Source organism: Carassius carassius, chromosome 4 (genome assembly GCF_963082965.1).
Source record: "Carassius carassius chromosome 4, fCarCar2.1, whole genome shotgun sequence".
Lineage (NCBI taxonomy): Eukaryota > Metazoa > Chordata > Actinopteri > Cypriniformes > Cyprinidae > Carassius > Carassius carassius.
Window position 1 is genome coordinate 25,045,579 of NC_081758.1, and position 24,111 is coordinate 25,069,689.

The 24,111-nt window shown below is 36.1% G+C and overlaps 1 protein-coding gene across 1 annotated transcript in view; it reads left to right on the forward strand.

The window, feature by feature from the left end:
• rxfp2l (relaxin family peptide receptor 2, like) overlaps positions 1 to 19,209 on the forward strand; it is a 32,531-nt gene extending 13,322 nt beyond the window's left edge. Inside the window, exons 4-18 of the mRNA XM_059548064.1 lie at positions 1,440 to 1,545; positions 1,818 to 1,889; positions 4,096 to 4,167; positions 5,490 to 5,561; positions 5,976 to 6,047; positions 6,244 to 6,318; positions 7,199 to 7,270; positions 9,884 to 9,955; positions 10,760 to 10,831; positions 11,085 to 11,156; positions 12,581 to 12,652; positions 14,502 to 14,731; positions 16,704 to 17,114; positions 17,990 to 18,202; positions 19,050 to 19,209. Of these exons, the coding sequence (XP_059404047.1) occupies positions 1,440 to 1,545; positions 1,818 to 1,889; positions 4,096 to 4,167; positions 5,490 to 5,561; positions 5,976 to 6,047; positions 6,244 to 6,318; positions 7,199 to 7,270; positions 9,884 to 9,955; positions 10,760 to 10,831; positions 11,085 to 11,156; positions 12,581 to 12,652; positions 14,502 to 14,731; positions 16,704 to 17,114; positions 17,990 to 18,202; positions 19,050 to 19,189 (1,823 nt within the window). The 3' untranslated portion in view covers positions 19,190 to 19,209. The remainder of the gene's footprint in view (positions 1 to 1,439; positions 1,546 to 1,817; positions 1,890 to 4,095; positions 4,168 to 5,489; positions 5,562 to 5,975; positions 6,048 to 6,243; positions 6,319 to 7,198; positions 7,271 to 9,883; positions 9,956 to 10,759; positions 10,832 to 11,084; positions 11,157 to 12,580; positions 12,653 to 14,501; positions 14,732 to 16,703; positions 17,115 to 17,989; positions 18,203 to 19,049) is intronic.
• Positions 19,210 to 24,111: the final 4,902 nt, after the last annotated feature.

Here is a 24,111-nt window from a genome sequence, read left to right on the forward strand (position 1 = left end):
CAATTAATCATTACATGTGATTTGTGAATCCATCCAATAAATTCATTAAAAAAAGAATGCTTAATTTGTGAATTGGATATTGCTTTTGCATCTTGGAGTGGGTCATGATTTCTTCAGTTCTGAGTAACAGTGTTCTATTCAAATGTTACCCAAGATCTTAGTTTATACTTTGGAGTGTTTTAACTTAAGCTTTTTTCAGTCCCAAACAAATACTTACCAGTACTAAATAAAAACCCCACAGGAAATAATGCTTTTCCTGACTTTCGAGGTTAGGTGAGACAGACCCAGCTGTCTCAGAGTCTGAATGTGTGGGAAAGTGACTCACTGGGGGATTAAGCTGTAGATGTCTCAAATGTGTTGAGTGGGTTGAAAGAGCTGCAATACCTTCTGTGTTAAAACTCTACGAGCCATAATGGACAAACAATAAGTGGGAAGACCAACTGTAACAATGTTTTAGTAATGAATGTTCAATTCTGAACCATATTTAACAGATTTTTCAATTGTTTCTTTTCCTTGACTCATTGAAAAAAAAAAAGAATATATATATATTTTTTCTTTTCTTTTTTTAATTTCACTTTTTTAATTCTCTGATTATTTTTTAAGGATTAGTAGTTGTGTTCTCAATTTCTTTTATTGAATAAAGAAAAAGTGACAGTTTAACAAGACAAAAAATGTATGAGATTAACAAGAATACAACTGGAGCAATTTTACATATATTATATACAATACATTAATGAGAAACTGGAAAGAGTTTGGGGTATAACAGGTCACCTCCCACAGTAAATGGAGATTTAACACTGAAATCTCTCTGTCTCTTTCTCTCTCTCGCTCTCTGTTTTCAGTCTCTCTCTCTGATTTCAGCTTAACATCAATACACACTGTTTATTCAATTGAACTGTTGAAGGCACGAAACACAGCAGTTTATTTGAAGAAACAAAAGCTTTCAGATGGTCATGCCCTGCTGTTTTTAAATGGATTGAGCAAGGCATGAAAAGGACGGAAGCACAGATTTTATACATTAATGGTAAACACAAAAGGGGTTTGAGAGGTTTTGAGACAAAAGCGCTTTTTGTCATGTTAATGGAAGGAGTTTATCTTTTTGGGAAGTCATAAGGTAATCTGTCTCTTTCATGCATGCTGTCTTTATCAAATGATTTCTGAAGTCAATACTCATTAGCACAGACCCTGTAGATGAAACATTATAGCTTGCCTCATAATAACAGATACACATGCACACACAATGAATTCTAATTATACACTTAGTACCTTTACAAGTACACAATACCCTCCTTATCTAAAAAGAAATTAAATTGCCTAGCCAACCATATTCATTATTTATATGGAAACTCTTGCTTGTTAAATACCATTCACCATTTATTTTCAATGAGCAATATTCCTGTGGGATTTCTAATGGCCTGATTCTGTCTGTTTGTTTTCAGTGTTGGATGTCTATCCAGATGTGTGTCATTGTGAGGGTCAGAAGGTGAACTGTAATGGCAAAAACCTCCGCCATGTACCTGTTGTATCCTCTAATGTAACTGCACTGTAAGTACAACAGAGAGTGAGAGATCCTCATCTCTGTTATTCATAAAAGATGGACTCTGACTTTGACTCAGGTTTACTGGTTTTAGAGGGGTTTTAGGTAGTCGTCAGAGTACTAGACTAACTGACTGACCAGTGGAACTCACTAGGACCAGCAAACCCACCTTAGGCTGGTTGCAACAGTTTTTTTTCTTCATCAAAATAAACAAAACACAAATCACTATATTTGTTTTCCAAATGTAATAGCTGCTGTTTTCCTCCCACACTTCCTTCAGAGAGCTGAACAGTAACAGGATTGAATCTCTCTCTTGTGATCTTTTCATCCGCTATAGACACCTGGAGAGACTGTGAGTGACCTTTCCTCCCATAATCTTTCTCTTTTGTTATGTCTTCTAAGAAATGTCTTAAGTCTCCTTGCCTTGAGCTCAAGTCATGATTTAGAAACGATGATTAGCAACTTCTTTGCAATGATTAGTTTTTACTTTTCTCTAAAATAGCATTCAGAGAGGTTTCAGAATGTGTGTATGCATGTTTTAAGGGATCAAAACAACACTCCAACTAAAGGCTGGAATACACTTCACAACTTTAATAATCGGAACAGATTTTTAAAACACAATATGTATCATACACTTACCGACTTTGTAAATAGTGACCAATGAAAAGAGGCCATTATTCACTAAATGAATGGAAATCACTACCAGACTTGTTGTGCGCCTTGTTGCTAGGAGACACGTGAAAAATGTAAACAACGTGTTTTAAAATCGTCTGAAAATATCAAAATTGTTTGAAATCCCCCAACTGGATGGAATGGAACCAAAAGTCTGAAGATAATAAAAACTATGCAATTTTCTATGGAATTTCCTAAAAATCGTTTAGTGTATTCCAGGCTTTAGAAATTGGCCAGTTGGATTGTAACTTTAAAAGTAACTTCAAAATTGTAGTGTGAACTGTAAGAATGTCACTCCCCGATGTTAGCAAAACAAACAATTCAAATTGAAGAGGTTTTAATAATAGGCCTAAAGTATATATAATATTCTAATGACGTTTGCTTCAGTAGGAAATCTGCATCAGAATGTGATTGCAGAATATTGCAAATACTGTTTCCTCATATTAGCCATCCAACCAAAAACAAATATATTAGGAATAAAATCATGATATTTCTACATTGTATATTTTATTTGTATATTATTTTGCAAATATGCAATGGCTTTCACCATTCAGATAATCCTAATGTGTTATATTTGTTTACATGGCCAACAATTCACTTGAGCTGCCATTCTTCTCACTCATCCCCCATCTCTTCTTCTTTTGTCACTAAGTGCAGTGGAGGTTTTAAAGCTCAACTTCCTTTGTAGAGTTCAGACAGGAAGACATTTTTATTGCTCATCAAAGTCCAACTCTGTAGCACTCAGTATAGCCAGACAATATTTACTTTTAGACAGCTGAAAAAAGACATAGAGAAGCCCTCACAAGACATCTCCTCAATTAATCATAATAAATGACAGACAAAAACAAAAAAAGGATCTTTGAAAGGTTTAAATATTTTTGTTACCACAGTAACTGCAAATTGATAGAAGTATGTTTTGCTTTTGATCTCCATGCCTGTTCTGTAAGTTCATTGTACATGGTTTTGTTTGATAAGTGATATGCTATTTAAATGGAATTATTTGTTTCCAATAAAGGGCTTATACATTTTACTGATATGTACACGTATGCTCACTATCATACATTTTTATCAAAAAGTAAAAAACAGTAATATTATTAGGAAATGCTATTACAATTTAAATGTATAACTGTTTTATGTTTGAATTTATTTTTTAATATGTAATTGATTCCTATGGTGGCAAAGCTGAATTTCCAGCAGTAGATAAAGTCAACATATTTTTCAAATTGTGCTTATATGCTGATTTAGTGCTTAAGAAACATTTATTTTTGAAAACAGCTGTGCTATTTAATTTGATCAAATAAAGTCTCTGATGAATGAAACTTTGATAAAAAGAACAGCATTTAATAAAAAAAACATATAATACAAATAAAATAAAAATGGCTGACTGAACATTAAATCAATTATTTCACAATTACTTAGCAACTGAATAAAAAAACAGAATATCTTTTTTTTATTATGTGAGAAGAACCATGAAATGCAATATGAACGAGAAAATCTGCACATTGTTGAATTGGGTGTCAGGCACATGGCTACCAATTATACATTATGTAAAAAATGTGGTAGCACTTTATTTTACAGTCCAGTTCCTCATGTACATACTATGTACTTATTATAGTAATTACAATAACTAAGAACTAACCCTGAACCTACCCCTAAACCTAAACCTACCCAATGTAGTTACCCTGTATTACCAGAACTTTCTTAGATAAATATACTGTAAGTACAGTATAAGTACATGTAAATACACGTACTGTAAAATATTTGACCGCAGGGTGCTGTGTTTGACTATTCATTTCTTTAGGGGTAAAACTATTTTTAATGAGGCAAAAATACACAGTGCAGCTAGAGTGACAACTCAAACTGCAGTGAATATTCTCTCTCCACAGACATTTGGAAAGTAACAGTATAGAAATGATCTCCAAGAGGGCATTTTCAGGACTGATCTCTTTGCGTAAACTGTGAGTACTGTGTAAATGAACTGTGTGTGTAATTGTGCACATTTATATCAGTGACACATCACGTTTAACATGACATTGATCCTTCCCTGAGCTCATGTTTAAATTATTGTGTAACTGAACATCACTGACTATCTGTCCATGCAATTATGAGCGTCCCATCTATTTCTTCATACCAGTCAGTCTGAGGCTTTCATCATATACTCATTCATCCATGTAAAAGAAAAATAAGGGGAAGAAGGATGTAACAATGGGGATGGAGGATTAGGCTTGATTCAGGCAGAACAGATCCATGATCAAAGAATGGCTTTGAATGCATCTTAATGCTGTTGTGTGTTTATGTATGTACCTGGGCTCTTACTTTCAATGGGTTTGCTTTAATATATATTATATATTATACTGTATACTATACAATAATATTATATAGCTACATAACTAATCAACAGTAAACTAATCAGGGCCCTATAATACCCCCGGCTATTTTAAGGAGCTGAAAATAGATTGCGCCATAGACCAACTCAAACCTGGTCTAAAGTCTGGTGCAATGTTTTTTCTAAATTTAAAGAGCGTGTTAGTATAGGCGGGTCCACAACGGGTGTACATGTTGCTTAAACACAGGGAAGCACAGCAGCACACAAACATGCCAAATATTAAAAATTAAAGGATTGCAATGCATAAGAATTATTTTGTAGGCCAATTATATATATATATATATATATATATATATATGCCTACATGTCATAATGGATAGTCATCACATGTATCATAATTAGGCTATTTGCTCGCACACGAACAGCTCCGTTTCATCTCGGAGACGCGTTCTGTCTTTGCGTTTGTCAAATTCCACCGTGTAAATAGCAAATCCGTCATGGCACGAGCGCAACTGGCTCTTAAAGGGAATAGAAGATGAAACTCTGATTGGTTTATTGCACGTTACACCCAAAAACACCCATTACTCATTAAGAGAAGGGGGACAACCCATTTAGACCATGTGTCGGGGGCGTCAACCATTTTTCCGTCTTTAAAATAGCAAAAGTGGATTTGGACATGCCCTGAGTGCACCTGCGCCGTGAGCTTTACACTTTGCGTTTAGATCGTTGAAATAGGGCCCTCAGTCTCTTATGGGGGAAAGACTGAGAAAGGAAATAAATCACTGAGTGGAGGAAGGAGAAACAGCAGTGATGGTCATACATTAGATATTCATTTTTATGACACACTTAACAAAACCCACTTAAACATCAGACCTCCATTAAAGTGGCCTTTTCTTTCTCTTTGTCTCATTCTGTCTCTCTCTTGATTTTATTCTTTTTTCCCTTTTTTTTTAGTTTTTTGAGTCAGAATAACATCACGTCTTTGAAAGCAGGAACATTTAATGACCTCGGCAGTCTGGAGTGGCTGTAAGTAGGAAAACACAGACGCATACACACTCACATAGTGGATGAAATAGAATGATAGGTGCAAATATCTTTCTCTTTTCCTTTGTCGCATTCTGATTGTTTCTGTCAGTTTCATTGGCGCTTTCTCTCTCTTTCTTGCTTGTTTTTGCTCTATTTCAATCAGACATAATTGATGGATTGTGTTTGTCCACTGTGAGAAGGAAAAGCAAAATTAATTTAGCCTTTCAGGGCTAAGATTAAGACGAGTCTGACCTGTTCTCATTAACAAACAAAGAGCTTCAACATGCCCTCCTCAGATGACGTGGGTTTCTGAGGAGATGCTTATTTTCAGATGGTTCTCAGGGTCACTTTTTTAATATATTGTAATTTGTGATAAGGATGTTCATTATTTGATGTGTGTTTGTCTGTGTGTAGGATTTTGGATGAAAACAGAATATCGTCTCTGCGTCAGAAGTCTTTTGAAGGCCTGAAATCTTTATTTTTTCTGTAAGAGCGATATTCTAATTTACCTTGAAAGATCAAATTGATGAATATATGGTATATGCAAAGCTATTGTGCATAGGCCTAAAAGACAGGAGGATAAGTAGAAAATATTATGCCTGTTTTTTCATTTATTGTAAAGTGTATCCTCTGTTTATTGTACTGTGTAGCTCAACAGTATGTTTATATTTGTATTTCACAGGTCTTTATTAAATAACACTGTCGAACAGTTTCCTAAAACTTCAATTTGTCTTGAGATGCCCCGTCTCAACTGGCTGTAAGTAACAAACATCATATTTAATTGTCAGTGGATCTATGAAGTATTTGGACACATAAGAAACACTTAAATGTGTGAATTAGATAACAAAATAATCCAAACTAATGGCGTTTATTTTAAAGTTACAGCACAAGTCCACTTTTTACAGCACAATATGTTCATAACAATAGATGTACTGTTAATCAAGTTACCAATGAAGATAAAAAATAAATAAATAAAAAACACTCACTTTCTGGTTGTCAAACATTGGTGGACCATGGCTCTAGTTATTATGATGAACTATACCTGGTTACTCTGCTCAGGCATCTATGTGAACTTGAGGGAAACTGACTTTATATATTCACCTAAACATCCAGTTGCCTAAGAATAATATCAAAAATGGGAAAAAAATTGAAGCAAGTTCTGAGAAACGGTTTGGCGTGATCTGTTTGTGGACGCACTGCCTGCATTAACTGAAGGTTTGCTACATGTTACTCTTATCACTGGTTCCTCTGGTGTTAGGAATAATAGTTTCTATTTGGCTTTTGGGCTTTTTGACTTTCCGACTTTGTTGATGGTAAAATGTGGGCAATAAGTGGGTCAGTTAATTTTGGAAGTACAAGCTATTGTTACAGCTTTGTTGCGGTAAATGGTCCTTTTTTTTTTTTTTAACTGGGGAGTAAGTTCTGAGAGTTATTCTATTCTCATATTGTAACGAGAGAAAAATGTATTCCTCATAGTATGACCTTTCAAGTGTCTAAATGTGTTTAGTGGCCACTCTTTAGTTTTTTTTTTTTTTTTTTTTCCTAAACCAAAATCTTTATATTTAATAAGGTATAATATATTTAAATCTCCTACTCTACACACTCCGGTGATCAGCTGAAGGTGTTTGTATCTGCAGGGAAATGGAGGGAAATAGAATTTCATCTCTCTGGGCATCTAGTTTTAAGAACTGCTCCTCTCTTACCGTCTTGTGAGTATCCACAAACCACACATACACAGTATGGGATCCTGGGTATTTATATTATAGACCGTTTATTTGTCACAGTTGAGTTTGGGAGAAGCGGACAGAAGTGGGGCTCATCTACAGTCTCTCAGCTCGGCTGGAAGCACTTACAAATAAATGCCGATTTAGGTTGAACTGAATAATTTAAGACCTGAGTAGATTAAAGACACCAGAAGTGAATAAATTACAATAATTACTCATGTTTTAGATGTACATGTTGATATACGTCAGGAATATCTGGTGCAGTGGTGTAAAGCCTTTGATTTGATCTGTCAGTGGCATTTGAAGGACAGTCCGTCTTGAGAGACTGAGCCTGCAGCATCATGACAGCTTCTCTCTCAGTCTTTTCCCATGTATTTTGGTGTATTTTCAACTACAGGCAGTTTTATGTCCCAGAAGTTGTTTTTAATTAAAACTGACAGATTTTAATATTTCATTATTTTTTTATTTTATTTTTTACAAATATGTTTGCCTTTTTTACCCTAGACACCAAAGTTTAAAGGGTTAGTTCACCCAAAAATAAAAATTATGTCATTAATGACTCATGTCGTTCCGTAAGACCTCCGTTCATCTTCGGGACACAGTTTAAGATATTTTAGATTTAGTCCGAGAGTTCTCAGTCCCTCCATTGAAGCTGTGTGTACGGTATACTGTCCATGTCTAGAAAGGTAAGAAAAACATCATCAAAGTAGTCCACGTGACATCAGAGGGTCAGTTAGAATTTGTTGAAGCATCGAAAATACATTTTGGACACTCTTCCGTGTCTGTTGTGAGACCATTCAAAACACTGCAGTTTAGTGATATCCGGTTCGCAAACGAATCATTCGATGTAACCGGATCTTCTTGAACCAGTTCACCAAATTGAACTGAATCGTTTGAAATGGTTTGCGTCTCCAATAAGCATTAATCCACACATGACTTAAGCTGTTAACTATTTTAATGTGGCTGAAACTCCTTCTGAGTTCAAACAAACCAATATCCCGGAGTAATTCAGTTACTCAAACAGTACACTGACTGAACTGATGTGAAGAGAGAACTGAAGATGAACACCGAGCTGAGCCAGATAATGAACGAAACATTGACTCGTTCTCGAGTCAAGATCCGGTTGCATCGGTTTTCCAGTAGTTCTTTCGGACAATTCGATTCAATAAACCGGTTGAAGAAAACGGTTCACCGTCATCTTTTGCGCTCGATGTAATGACTTCATTTGCAATGATTGCCCTTGATTCAAGCCTTCGGTTTACCCGCGCTCATAATACTAGCACAGAATCAGTTCAGAATCAATCACCAAAAGAATCAGTTCGGTTTAGACGCTCTGTGTGTCGGTCTGTTTCACGCTGAATCATACATGCACAGTATCATCAGCTCGTCGGTTCTCGAATCGTCTGACAGAAATGGTTCTTGACTTGTGAACGAGTCAATGTTTCGTTCATTATCTGGCTCGGCTCGGTGTACAACTTCAGTTCTCTCTTCACAGCAGTTCAGTCAGTGTACTGTTTGAGTACATGAATTACTCCGGGATATTGGTTTGATTTAACTCAGAGGGAGTGTTAGCCACATTAAAAAAGTTAACAGCTTAAGTCATTTGTGGATTAATGCGTATTGGAGACGCGAACCGTTTCAAACGATTCAGTTCAATTTGGTGAACTGGTTCAAGAAGATCCAGTTACATTGAGTGATTCATTCGCGAACCGGATATCACTAAACTGCAGTGAACTCTCTCACAACAGACCCAGAAGAGAAGACAATTCTGAATAAAATCTTCGTTTTTGCTATTTTTGGACCAAAATGTATTTTCGATGCTTCAAAAAATTCTAACTGACCCTCTGATGTCACATGGACTACTTTGATGATGTTTTTCTTACCTTTCTAGACATGGAAAGTATACCATACATACTTTTTCAATGGAGGGACTGAGAGCTCTCAGACTAAATCTAAAATATCTTAAACTGTGTTCCGAAGATGAATAATATAATATAATATAATTATAAAATATAATTTTCATTTTTGGGTGAACTATCCCTTTAATGAAAATCTAGAAAAGAAAATAATGGATTAAAACAAAGTAAGACTTGTGTGCAAACAGAATATGACTTGAATGTATGTGGACTTTCACTAATGTGAGCTTATACAAGAGTTAAAGAAACACTCAGGATGAAAATCTACATTTCACTCTAGTGTAACATAAACTTACATCGACACTGTGTGTTTGTTGTGATATCTTATCCAGCTCAATCAGTCTATTTCTCAATCCAAAGATGTTTCAGTTATCAGGACAGGTCACGTTTCTTCAAAAATTTAAATATTTTAAGTATTTTGATATGTCCTTTGCTTTTCAGACGTAATCTAGGACTGCCAATGTGTCCTTGTGTACTCATGCATTATGGAAAATTTTTGTGGTGGTTTCTGGAAGCATGAACCAGATAGATAGATCTTAAGTGTGATCTTCAGACTCTATTATGACACAGAGATAGAAGCAGAGCTGATTTACATATAGATGTGTAAGACACCGAAAGCCGTAATGAATTTGGGTATACGTTTGAGGTGGTGCTATTATACATGTGTCTTTTTCTGGTTTAGAGCGTTAAGGAGAAATCGCATCAGCACCATTGAGGAGGAAACATTTGCAGATATGCAAAGATTGATAGACCTGTGAGTATACACACAAACACATGCACACAGGTAAATGGGGGCATTCATTTTTACAGAGTCCCTAGATACATTTTGTTGTCGTTATATTTTCAGGTCATTGCTTATAAAAATGTGAGCACCAGAGAGAAAGAAGGGGATTGTATTTGTGAGCTTTTACATACAAATGAAAATTCTGCCTCTCGTTCTCATTTACTCACCCTCATGTCATTCCAAATCTGTATTTCTTTCTTTCTTCACTGGAACACAAAAAAGGGATGAACAATGTTTACACGGCTCTCTCCCAGAAAGCATACAGAAATGAAAAGCAGAAAAGGGCTGAAGTTTGTGTACACTCACAGCTAAGGTCGAGGCAAAGAGTTTTGTAAATTTTGCCGTCACATAAAGATATCATATAGCTTCGGAAGTTTCATCTATGAAGCACCTTTTTTTCTTAATTTGCCCTGATCATGTTTTGTTTTTATATATATATATATATATATATATATATGAATATTTTTCAGCACGTCCCCTCTTGTGTTCCATGAAAGAATGACAGTAACACATGTGTGAAAAAAAACACGTAGGTGAATACATTTTGACTGAATGTTCATTTTTGGGTGAACTCTCCCTTTTAGCAAATCTCTGCTGAGATTTTGATGTCAGACAGAGAACGACAGAAAGAGAGACACCTTGCCAGATAATCTCAGCCTGATAAGCACAAATGGTGGAACAGAGCTTCTATTTGAAGATCTTTTAGTTCCATTTATTTCATGAATGATTAAGTTGAAAAATGATCTATTGAATTTGCTGTGACTTGATTTACAGAGATGTGTCTGTGAACCAGATTAAAGACCTGCCTCCATCTCTGTTCCAGAACCTCAGGAACCTCAAACAGCTGTGAGAGCCACATTCTGCACTTTATTATTTATGTTGCAAATTGTTTTGTTTATATTCCCTTTTTCTACGCTGAAAAGTTCAGCTGTAATTTTTTTTGCGGTCCCTTAGTTGCACAAAACTTCAGTGTTGCTCATTTGTGATTCACTGATTGGTTGAAAGCCTCTTCAAATGAAGTGACAGGCCTTATGAATCATAGTGCAGCATTTATCGATATCTGTTTTACTGTTTGTGTGTCCGTGTGTGTTTGTTTCAGAAATATTTCCAACAATCCCTTGGCGCATATATGCGACAATCAGTTTGACAGTTTGGTGAATCTACAGTCACTGTGAGTAAACAGAAGTGAACAGAACATAAGTTATTATATTGGTGCTGTGTATTAGTGGGGATCTTTTATTTAATCATGTGTGCATGATTAAGAATTACACAGAAATCTACATCCTATTTACATGACCTTAATATCCAATAAATGACTGCTGGTGTCAGCAAGTGATCAAACCACTGTTAATCAGAGAATAATTAAATATCACAGTGAATGAGCTCTTTATACAGACTCTGATTAGGCATTCAATTATGGTTACAAACCTATTATTTTAATCTTATATGATGGGTTTCATTATAAGGGTAGGGTTTCAAAATAGATGGGTATACTTCAGGTTACTTTGTGCCTGTTTTAATAAAGAACTTTGTGTTCTGTCACTGGTCCTTGCATTTTCCCCACAGTGTCTTGGAGCGAAGCAGTTCAGTGTTTTTTTTTTTTTTTTTTTACTTCTGCTGCTTGAGCTCTGTAGACCTGCATAAGTAGGACATATTCCTGGATCGACATCATATGATGTCCCTGGAAATGTATTCCTTTCAGCAAGTCATAGCCCTGCTCAGAAGACATGTTTAGTGCTCAGACGATCAGAAGACTCTTAAAAATCCTTAGGTGAAATACAAATGAAAATAAATTAAACACTTGCTGACATAAAGTAAGATTGGTGAGCTGTAATATAAATTAGATCTCTTCTGAAACGTTGGAGTTTTCCAAGTCATTTGTGAAATTGAGGATCTCAGCCGAAACATCTAAGTAGAACATTTTACAAAAGAAAAAGTTGTAATTTGTTCTTGCTTTATTCTCATTTCTTCCCAAGTTAGATTTCTGTACCCTTAGAAAATCATAAATAAGATATCTATAATCCTAAAGTTGGATGCCATTGATTGGTTAATAGTAATGTTGTTTAAGGTTGTATTTACAGATCCAGGAACAGCTTCCATTCTATGCTGCAGTTCTATTCTTACAAAACCCACTCACTATTGCAATCCCCAGTGAATTCTGCTGAACTTACCAACTATCAGACATCATGAAAAAAAAAGCAACCAAAAAATGCCCCTGAATATATGTACATATATCAGGAAAATTATTTCTGGTTGATTGCATGTTACTAACAACAAGAAAGATAATTGGGCAGAGATAAAAATAAATAATTAATAACATTACAACATAACATAACTTAAAAAAGATAACTATCTTGACTCTAGGCAAATTCTAGAATCGCAGTGAATGTTGTTTTTTCAGTCCACAGATTACAATGTTATGATGTACGATATGTAAGATATTTACGATGTTTAGTGAGAGTCATGTTCAGAACTGCCTTTGTTTATTCAGCTGGCTATACTGGTCTACAATTCTCTGTTTTATTAGCTTTTATACAATGTTGTTGTATTCTGGATAAAAAACACCTGATAAAAATGTGTCCATTCTGTGTGCAGGAGTATGGAAGAGGTAGAGATTCCCAACATCAGCATCAGGATGTTCCGGCCACTAACTAACCTCACTCACATGTGAGCATACTAAAATGTTACTGAAAAACTTTGATTTTCAAATGACATCTATACATTTTCTCTAGTTTTCTTTCTTTGTTTCCCTTGATTCATTCCAAATTCGTTATACACATATATATATACACGTTGTTTCACTTTGCCCTCTATGGAGAGTTATCAGTTTGTTCCAGATATTGACATTTTGCACTCAAATTCCTTGTACACCACAGCTCGCCCTCTGAGCGCGATACAGAGAGAGGTCATTACTGCTGAATGTAGGCTAGATGGTAGCTGTCAGTTGGAGGGTGAATGATTACTGCATTTGAAAAGACAAACCTGCTGGTAAATGCAGCTCAACTTGAACTCCTGATTATTTCCAAAGATTATCTTGCTTCTTTCAGCTTGAGAACTATCTTGAACTTTTCTTCCATCATATTCCATCATATCTCCCGAACAGATGTGTTCCCCTCTGGGGAAATGAAAATGCAATAAAAAAGTAGTAGAGTGTAGGCATTCAGAGAGACTTTTTAATGGAATGCCATCATTTCTTTATGAGGAATCAGCCCCCCCCACACCAGCGCTGAACAAAAGAACCGCCGTGTGCTGAGGAGAAATGCTGTATAAAGTCTTTAGAGCTCTGAACCTCACGCTGAACCTGTCCGCGCTTTGATGTGGAGATGAGGTTTTCGTAATTGTTTCTTTGCAGTTATTATCTGTGCTAGAATTTCACTTTTGATCTGAGACAGGCCCACTCTAGCAGACTGTGACAGTAATATAAGGTTAGAACTGCATTTGACAAACCTGTTGATTAGTTTGATGAGGCGTAAATGTGAACAGAACAGTTTGTGTGTGTTATAGTGAAACACACGTTTTAAGAACAGGTAGAGAAACAGATGCTCTGTTTGGGCTGAAGTGTTTTATTGTGCAGTGGGTAAAGTGTTCATTCAGGTACAAGTATTAGGTGAAGGTTCATTTTTCTATCTGTGGAAAACAAAAGATGAATTTGTAGGTGAATATCCTGATGATTCTTCCATATAAATAAAGTGAATAATAATAAAAGTGGTTCATGACTTATGTGCTATATTTAAAGCAATATTGAAGGGTAAGTTACTCAAAAATGAAAATTAGCCCATAAATTACACACCCTCAATTAATTCTGGGTGTACATAACTTTCTTCTTTCAGACGAATCCACTCAGAGTTATATTAAAAACGGTCTTTGATCTTTCAAGCTGTTTAATGGCACTCAACTGTTGTGTTGCAGTGCATCAGTCCAAAAGAAGTGAAATAAAAAGCATCCCTTCATAACAAAAAGTGTCTCACATTGCTCAGGAAAGGTGAACAAAGTCGTCCTGCAGCAAATCGATGTGTTTTTATAAGAAAAATAACCATATTTGAAAGAGAATAATCAACTGAATCTTTTGGATTGAGGCACTGCAACACTCGCTGACTGCCATTAAAGAGCTTTTTAATGCCAATTTTTTATATAACTGGATTCATCTGAAAGAAGAAAGTCATATATATTCCTACGATGCGGGTGAGGGTGAGTAATTTATGGGCTAATTAAAATTTTTGGGTAGACTAACCCTTTAAAGCTCTAACACACTGAAATGTAAGTCATAAAAAAAAGAAAATCAAAAGAAAGATACCAATGTTCAGTGTTTAATAAACAAGTAGTATTTAATTGGATATTTCCCAAAAAATGGTTCATTCATTTATGAGTCAGACTAATCGGTTTTCCAAATATCATTTAAAAAAACTTCCATTAAACATTTTTATGAGATTATTTATAAAGTATGCAATTATGTGTAAAACAACTTTTCTTTTCTATTCTCTCTTCTTTTTGTAATTTATGTGTTGGATAATTTCAGTTATTTTAAGCGTTTTGAGTTCTGTGGATATTCTCCCAACGTGCGGAGCTGCAAGCCAAACACAGACGGCATCTCATCCTTTGAGAATCTGCTGGCTAACATCATTCTGCGCGTGTTTGTCTGGGTCGTCGCCTTCATCATTTGCTTCGGAAACATCTTCGTCATCTGTCTGCGGTCCTGTATCGCTTCAGAGAATCAACATCACACCATGGCCATCAAATCCCTTTGCTGTGAGTCCATTATACATCAAACATAAGCGCCACACAACCAATATGCAGCTCCTACTCAGCCCCACTGAAACTCAAATGATGCATCAGTCCAAATTCATTTCATGTGCTAAAAAAGGGAGACATGAAAACTTTCAAACTTAAAACAGTTGTCTGACTATATCAGATAAGAGTGACATTTCTATCCATGATACAATAAACTAAATCAATATAAAAGTCAATATAAAACAGTATTTTACAACAGCAAAACACAAACTATTTGAATTCTGTAATATTTTAGATTAAAATAATACTATAATGCTTTAGACTAAATATTCAACAAAAAAAACTAGGGGTGTTGACAAATAGTCGAACATGCGATCTGAGAGATTATCTGATTTTATCAAATGATCTCGAGATATTTGAAAGCAGGGTCTAATTTTGGAAGTTCACATGCATCAGACAAACAGGCTTAAAGTGTAGCAGTTCCCTCTAATTGCAGCATTTACACACATATGAGCCATTATATGCCATCAGCTAATTATACACATCAACACATAGCCCTGAAACTCACTAAATTATACATCTATGCAGTATCACAAGCTTTTAATAAACATCAAAACACACACACTCTTTCCCACCCACTGGGCAAATTAATTATTACAACAGTCGGTATCTTTAGGCACGAACAAAGAGAGCTTTCTGACTTGTGTACGACCTCGCTGACACATGACACACACTGCAGCAACAAGACTCATACCTGGACACACATACACAACTTCCTTCTACGACAGAAATGGAAAGTTTGATTAGAAAGGGTTGGATCAGCGTGCGATATCTAGAGCTGTTCAGCTGGGGATCAGAGTCTGAGGACTAATCTGTGTCTCAGTGATGGAGAGAGATAGCAGACAGCAGGCTGAGAAGAGGTGGACGGATGAACAGATGGCTGGATAGGTGCAGTTTTTTAACCCACATAGAGTTGAAAGGACACATTGCTCTCTTAAATGATCAAACCCTGTCGCCCCCTCAGATGAGAGACATGCAGAGAGGTGAGAGTTTGTGGGCTGGTGTCTCACCAGCTCTGGAGGTTCCCACTGGGTGACATTGGCTGCAATATTTTCAGTAGAGGGGTGGGGGGTTGTTAGGGGTCTTGATGTATCTGTAGGCCTTATTTAGTTATTCAGCCAGGACTAGAATAACACAGTATTAATGTTTACTTGCAAAAACCCATTCACAGTGTGGGAAACGATTTTGATGAATGAAAACGAAGTGGGGAGAGACATCTGTGAGGGAGGGAAAGTGATTTGGAGGGAGTGTAGGGAATGAAAATGTGTGGGTGATTTGGTATTTGTTCATTATTAGCTGAATCATCTGCTCAGCAGGTTTCTGGGACACACAAATAGAGAGAACTAAAAAAAACGAACTGGCCTGACCATGCACACACTACCGTAAGTAAATACCAGAAAGCAATAGAAGATGACTGACTGATCAATAGTTTCATTTATACACTATTGTATTTATTATATTTTGAATTAGCTTATATTTTTATATTTCAATTTTCATAATGAATTTAATTAACATTTTAGTAATTTTATGTGAACAAAACTAATAAAAATGATTAGTTTTTGTTTATTTTTAAAAAAACAAATATTTCCACGTAGATTTTATTTCAGTTTTATTTCAGATATCTAGTAATTTTAGCACTTAAATGTATATATTTCAGTTTGTTGCCAAAGCAAAATTTTAATTTCTGTTTTGGTTTTTTAAGCTAATATTTCTATTTTATTGCATTTCAGCTTTATTTCATCTACTGAAAAAGATTTTTAATAGTTTTAATTAGCCATGCAACAAATAAATATATGCGTTAAATGGATGCATGGAAATGTGTTTGGATGGACAGATGGGCAAATGGATAAAGGATGAATGGTTGGCAATGGATAGATTGATGAAAAGATGCTAAATCATGTATTAAGATAAATTTGTTTATCTCTGATAGGTGCAGACTGTCTCATGGGCGTGTATCTGCTTTTCATCGGTGCCTTTGACATCAAGTATTGCGGCGAGTACAACCGACATGCTCAGATATGGATGGAGAGCCTGTCCTGCCAGCTGATTGGCTCTCTGGCCATGTTGTCCACAGAGGTCTCTGTCATGATGTTGACCTACATGACACTAGAGAAGTACCTATGCATCGTCTTCCCCTTCCAGCATTACCGTCCCGGACGAAAGCAGACCCTCTGCTCACTGACCTTAATCTGGCTGCTAGGATTTATCATCGCCGTGATTCCCTTCTGGGATAAACAGACATTTGGAAATTTTTATGGGCGGAATGGAGTATGTTTCCCTCTTCACTCAGACCAGACAGAGAAACCTGGAGCCAGATGCTATTCTACAGCCATTTTTCTTGGTGAGAGCAGAGGGCACTGGAGTGTGTACATTTTGCACTGATTATGTTTGAGACCTGGATAAGCCAGAGTGTGTGTGTGTGTGTGTGTGTGTGTGTGTATCATTCTCTGGAGGTGACTCAGCTTTGAATTGGGCTTGTCCTGGATTATCTAACAATTTTACTGCATTTCCCCAGAGATTCAATCGTGCTGTTTTATTTTTTAATAAAGTAAAAAAAGTCCTACCTTGTTGCAATAGCCACCAGTCTATGAACAAAAACAAAATATATATGTAAATAGATTAAAATAAAATAAAATAAAATATTTAATTACTTTTTTTTTTATCATTTTCCAGCAAAAATAACTAAAGATCATGAAGACATGGTACATCTCTTTGAAAAGACTTGTTTTTAGAGAATACATAATGAATTAATATTTTTAATATCCATTTCTGGCATTTTTTAAAGGAAAGTTGGAAAAAGTAGGAGTAGGAAAACTTATTTAAAATATGTCTAAAAACCTAATATAAACACAAGTCTTCTTTTATGAAGATATTCTAAATATAATTTTTATAACATATATAAACAATTTAATACAAAAAAAGCTTCCCAAGCAGATATTTACAGTAAAAACACTGTTGACACTGTTTTCCTAATGAATGTTGTTCAGTTGCTTTGACGCAATGTATTTTGTTTAAAGCGCTATATAAATAAAGGTGACTTTGACTTTGACTAAAAATTGCAAAAATAAAAAGATCCTATGTATATATCTGTGTGTGTGTGTGTGTGTGCAGATAATGTACTAAATTGGTGAAACTTTCAGTCAAATTCACATCTTATTCAGTTCAACACATTTTTCGCTTGATGTTACTAAAGATTTATGTGTGTTTCTCTGTCAGGTCTAAATCTGCTGGCTTTCGTGGTAATTGTATTCTCCTACTCCAGTATGTTTTACTCTGTCCAGAAGACAGCGAAGACAGCACGTCAAACAGTTTTCGATCGAGAAGTCACTATTGCAAAGAGATTTTTCTTCATTGTGTTCACTGATGCCATGTGCTGGATCCCCATCTTCATCTTGAAGATACTCTCACTACTAAGAGTACAGATTGCAGGTAAGTAAACACGTGTGATCCCATGCTACCTAAAATGTGTGAGAGAACATGCCGACCGGGCATTATAAGTGTGTCTCTTACTCATAATCACTGTGACCGCAGTTTGGCTGCACATTAGCTAATGATCTTAAAGAGGCAGCTCATTAATATTACACCATGGTGAAATGAGACCTGTGTATTGCAAGAGCTTTACATTCAGATCTGACCTCTCCTTCGGTAGATATTGATTTTATTTAATTTTATTTATTGTTTGCTTTGTAAACTTTGTCACACTGCACAAATCTTTTTACATAACTACTATAAATAAATTGCTTCACACGAAGTGACAAGTTAATATAAATACATCCACTGGGGCATTACTCTTAATGGGACAACTTCTCTGTAGAGTAGTAGCCTTAAGGTACATTATACATTTCTAGGGGTATATAAGTTACAAAGTTGTCCCTTTAAGGTGAAGGTACTAGGTAATACTAGTGTACTACTAATAAGATGCTAATGTATCTTAAAAAAAGAGAAATAGAGAGATTAATATGGAGTATAATGTATGGTGAAGTACAAATAAATCACTTCAGGTTATTAAAATGGAGAATTAATCTTGTCTAGTGGCATATTGTTAATAAAATCAAGTAAATATCTGTTGACAACTGTTAATAGCCTGTCTGAGCCAAGAGGCACATTTTTGATTAGTAGATGGCTGAGGAGCTGAAGCCCCGGGCACATGGAGGATTAGACATTCAACAGCCATGAGCACACATGAACACTTATCAGCTAGAATGGCTTTGCAGTTCTTCTCTTGGACAATACGGTTTAATCTGCACTTTCTTTTTTCTCTCTCTGTCTCCTCCAGGTACCATCATTCTGTGGGTGGTGATATTTATCCTGCCCATAAACAGCGCCCTGAACCCCATCCTGTACACTATCACAACCAGCGCCTTTCAGCAGAGACTCAAACTGTGTTTGAAATATCGCTGCCAGCAGACAAACTGACACAAGCACACACATACGCACACTATTCCATGTGGAATAAAAAGTAAATAGATAACAGGAGCATGACCACACACACACACACACACACACACACACACACACAAGATGCTCTCGTTCTCAGCTCAAGCTAATAAGGCTTATAAGGGCCTGTAGAGTTGAAGTCATGAGAGCACACACGGCAACATTAAGCAGCAGACCATCAGAAATAATATATGCATTTGCCATTAATATGTAAAACCAAGCCGTATATGAAAAAACAAAACAAAGAAATCACGTACATGCAGACCTAAAAAACTGCCAAACAGACCTAGAGCATTGCGTGTACAGGCAGGGAAAGCCAAACTCTGGCTGTCAGAGGATGCAGGCAGGAAACGGTTCGGGACAGACCCGGCAGGCTGAGAGTTGGAACCCTTCCAACTCATTTAATTGCATTTTTATGAGTTCGCCTTGCAGATAATAAAGCAAGAAGAATAGTAAGTGTATTTGGCATGCTGTCTGAGGAGAGGGCTCTGAGCTTGGTTATTTTTTCCCGAACCTGGGGCACTTCCCCCCTTGTCCGAGGGTAGGGCTCTGAGCTTGGCATTTGCCTGAACGGAGACCCCCAACCACCCCCCCCCCCCCCTTAGGAACGGGTCGATAGTGAGGATTCGGGGTGGTGGAGGGATAATGAAAGTCTAGAGAGAATGAAAGTAAGGCTGCTATGATTATTTATATAGGTTCTCTCCCGTGGTGGTTGGATAGATTAAGCATTTACTGTTAGTGATTTGGCCGGGTTGATTATCTGCGTGTCCTCCTTCTGAAATTTGTCAATAAAACATCACTTAGTGTGCTTGTACGGTTGTGTTTGGAAAACAAAAAGGCGGTAGCATACAGTCAGGATAGAAAATGTCCAGATAGACCAAAAACTATATACTGGAGAGGAAAAAATGAGTAGGCTTTAGAAAAGATGTCAAAATCAAAGATCAGACTAAAGCCAATCATAGCACTTCATCCATGAAAAAATACAAAGAAATACAGATCATGATGGTGTTCACGTTGGCATCAAATTTGTTCCAGATTGCTGTTATTAAGATTACATGAAATTATTGTGAGAGGTAATTATTTCTTTAAACTCATGGCTTTCATTTGTCTGCAGTAATTTGTCAGTTGTCTACAATATGTTAAATGAATGTAAAATCCAAATAATTGCAATGAATAAATTATTATTATTTCATTACATTTCATTGCACTCATTTGGCAGCACTGACTCCTTTTCCTTTGCTCTGACATATATATATATATATATATTATCTTACCACTAAATCAGCTTGTAGAGAATGCCTTTTAAGAAAGACTTACAGACCTCATTACCAGAGAGCAGCTTTACTGAACTCTGTAAAAAATAAAAACCTCTCCAACTCAAAATGTTCTAGTGATTTGGCCAATTGAAACATTTACATCAACCTTAAGGCAAGTTTTTTTTTTTTTTGGCTCAAGTTAAAAAATATAGATGTTAATCATCACCCTTTTATTTTAATTGGATAAAATAATAATAATAATAAACACTCGTGTAGACAAGGGTTCTTTAACACTGTCCTGCAGAGATTTGCTCCAGTTCTGATCAAACACACTTGAACAAGCTTCCGTATTTTCCGGACTTTTTTTCATAGTTTGGCTGGTCCTGCAACTTATAGTCAGGTGCGACTTATCAAAATTAATTTGACATGAACCGAGAGAAATGAACCAAGAGAAAACATTATCGTCTACAGCCGCCAGAGGGCGCTCTATACTGCCAGAGATGCTGCTCAGTGCTCCTGTAGTCTACACTGAAGACATAGAGCGCCCTCTCGTGGCTGTAGACGGTAATGTTTTCTCTTGGTTCTTGGTTCTAAATAAATGCGACTTATAGTCCAGTGCGACTTATATATGTTTTTCCCTCGGCATGACGCATTTTTGGAGTGATGCGACTTATACTCAGGTGCGACTTTTATAGTCCGAAAAATGCGGGTAATCAACATCTTCAGGCAGGTGTGTTTGATTTCACAATCATAACTCAAAAACAAATTGAAATATACAAATCTTGGTTTGGAATACTTTGGAAACCCATTCCAGAGTCTAAACTACACAGTCACACTCACACCTATAGTGTTTCCAATTCACCTGTCCCTGCATGTCTTGAGATTGTGAGGGAATTTCTTATCTTACCTACTGTACTACACAGTAGCTTTAAACAAAAAATCTGAAAATTCCTTTCCGGGATTTTAATGCCACAAATATGGAAAATCCAGTAATTTTTTCACCCTCAGAAGTGCTCAGTGTATTGGACCAGTACTTTATAAGCAAACTTTTGTTTCCATGGACTAAACTTACCTATATGCAATCCAATCAGATTTCTGTTCTATATGCATGAAATGAGGGCGTTCCATCTAAGGATGAGACTAGTTTTTTTTTTATTTACCACCGATAATTTTCAACAGGTCCTCAAATTACCAACAAGGAATCTTTCCAACAATGTATCTGCTTAATGACCTTATAGACTGATTTAAATGCAACCATCTATAATGCTGTATCAGTAACATCTAATGCTACATTTATCTGGTTACAAAAAAGACCCTCTATCTCGCATTGATTCAGATTCTGACATAACAAACAGAATGTTATAAGAAATCTTATCTAATAGGTCTGAAATGTGGCCTCAGTGATTTTTTCTGTCACCTCAGCCAGCCAAGCTACTAGACAATCAATTCATCTAATCGATACAACAGATGAGGCACAATCAAGACTGAAAAGAGAAAAGGAGAGGTTGTGTGTGTGTGTGTGTGTGTGTGTGTGTGTGTGTGTGTGTGTGTGTGTGTGTGTGTGTGTGAGAGAGAGAGACTTAAACAACCTTTAATCAATCAAAAGATGGCACACTTGGCACAACAATATATATATATATATATATATATATATATATATATATATATATATATATATATATATATTCTTACTCTTATTTCTTATTCTTAATTCAACTAATGCTGTAAACAGGCTAGGAACATTAAAGGGATAGGTCACCCAAAAATAAAAATTTGATGTTTATCTGTTTACCCGCAGGGCATCTAAGATGTAGGGGACTTTGTTTCTTCAGTAGAACACAAAGAAAGATTTTTAACTCAAACCGTTGCAACATATCCAAATAAAAACCTGCAGCTTGTGATGATACACTGATGTGTAAAGACATGAAACGATCGGTCTGTGCAAGAAACTGAACAGTACTATTTTTTACCTTTGTTTCACCGCAATGTCCGAACTGTCCTGAGCGCGTTTGCATCATCTTCTTCAGTTGGCAAACTTTTTGAACACTTTCATAGCCTGCTAACTGCCATCTTTCGCTCTCTTTTGGAGGTCGAATGAGTTTCTATGAAGACTGTTCTTTAAAGGAAAAACTCATCTACCATTTCTCTGAACTATGGTCCAAACTGGTTTCTTGGGTTAAAATGAGCAGTTGTTTGTACTCATTGACATTCATTTGTTGTGCATGCTTATGTAAGTTTTATTTGTTTGTTTGTAAGTTTTATGTAAATAACTTTATGATGTGAGTACTTTTGGCCATATAAACGAGAAAACTATCAATGCATACATTCTGTAAATATTTTCTATGGTAGGATAGGCACAATCCCCATTACCTCCAAAATGAACGCATTAAAACCTACTGTCTCTCATCATTCCCCAAAATGTTACTCTAAATGTAGTAAACTTAGTAATCACTGCACACTGGGTGCCCATTTTAACAGCAAATTGTTGCAAATATGCTGCTGCTGTCAGGCCTGTTTAGACCCTTGGAGGCTGAAAGCTCGGATTTATTGAACCATGTAAGTGCGGCGGTGAGATCAAAAAGTTGTCGCAACTCTTTTAAAGTGGCTCTGGATAGTCTGGTTAAAGGTGTTCGTTATATGCTACATCAGCTTTTTTCAACTTCCACTGAGCGTAGACCGCTATGACTTAGTTATATTTATTTACCTGATAAGCAGACAAAGCTCGCTATCATTTTTCAAGTGCGTTGGAACTCCAAGCTCCCTCCAGCGATGAAACATTCTTCTTGTTGTTGGTCTTGGTCCTGTTTGGTCTTTATTTATCACCCAATTATTTTAAGATGTCAAGCTGGCCATGCCGTTTTTTGACTGTTCAGTTGGTGTCATTATACGCACCTCAACTCAAGGGAAAAACAACCCAAGTCCCCCAAACTCCATGTAGCCCATATACAGACTACATGCTGTGAATGCACCAAATAGTTGACAGGCACAACACCAAGTACCATCTGATTGGCTAAAACTCTGATGGGACATTTTATTATGCCAGGTTTACAGAAACTAGGGCTCAGTGATAACTTCAATGGGATATAATTTTCTGCACCAAATTCACAAAATTAATAATAATAATAATAAAAAAAATCACTTTACGAACCTGTATTGATAAAATGGTCTGCAGATGCAATCTAAAATTTTAATATAATAAAAAAATATATAAAAAAGCTTTCTGCAGCTGACAGCTTCAAATGTCTCTTTAAACATTTCTAACAAACTGAATTTTCTTTAAAAAACAAAAACAATTACAAAAACATTTCACTCTCATATAACATTAAGGGAACTGTCGCCTGCTAGGCCATCAGCACAGCATAATTGGCCACTTTTAGACACTTTAATAATTAATGAGGCAAAAAACAAAAAGCACTTCATCTCCACAGAGGAATGACAGCTCACGTGGAGTTTTCACTGCGACAGGGCCGACTGTCAGCCCAGACTGTGACTCAGATGAAGTAATTACTCTATCGATAAAACCAGTTTGGAATGAATACTGTAGAAAAGCAGCTTGTATAAATGGGAGTTATTCATCACTTGCCCTAAAATACAATTACTGACATGTTTGCCAACCAAACCTGTGTCCTTAAATGTCCTATAACA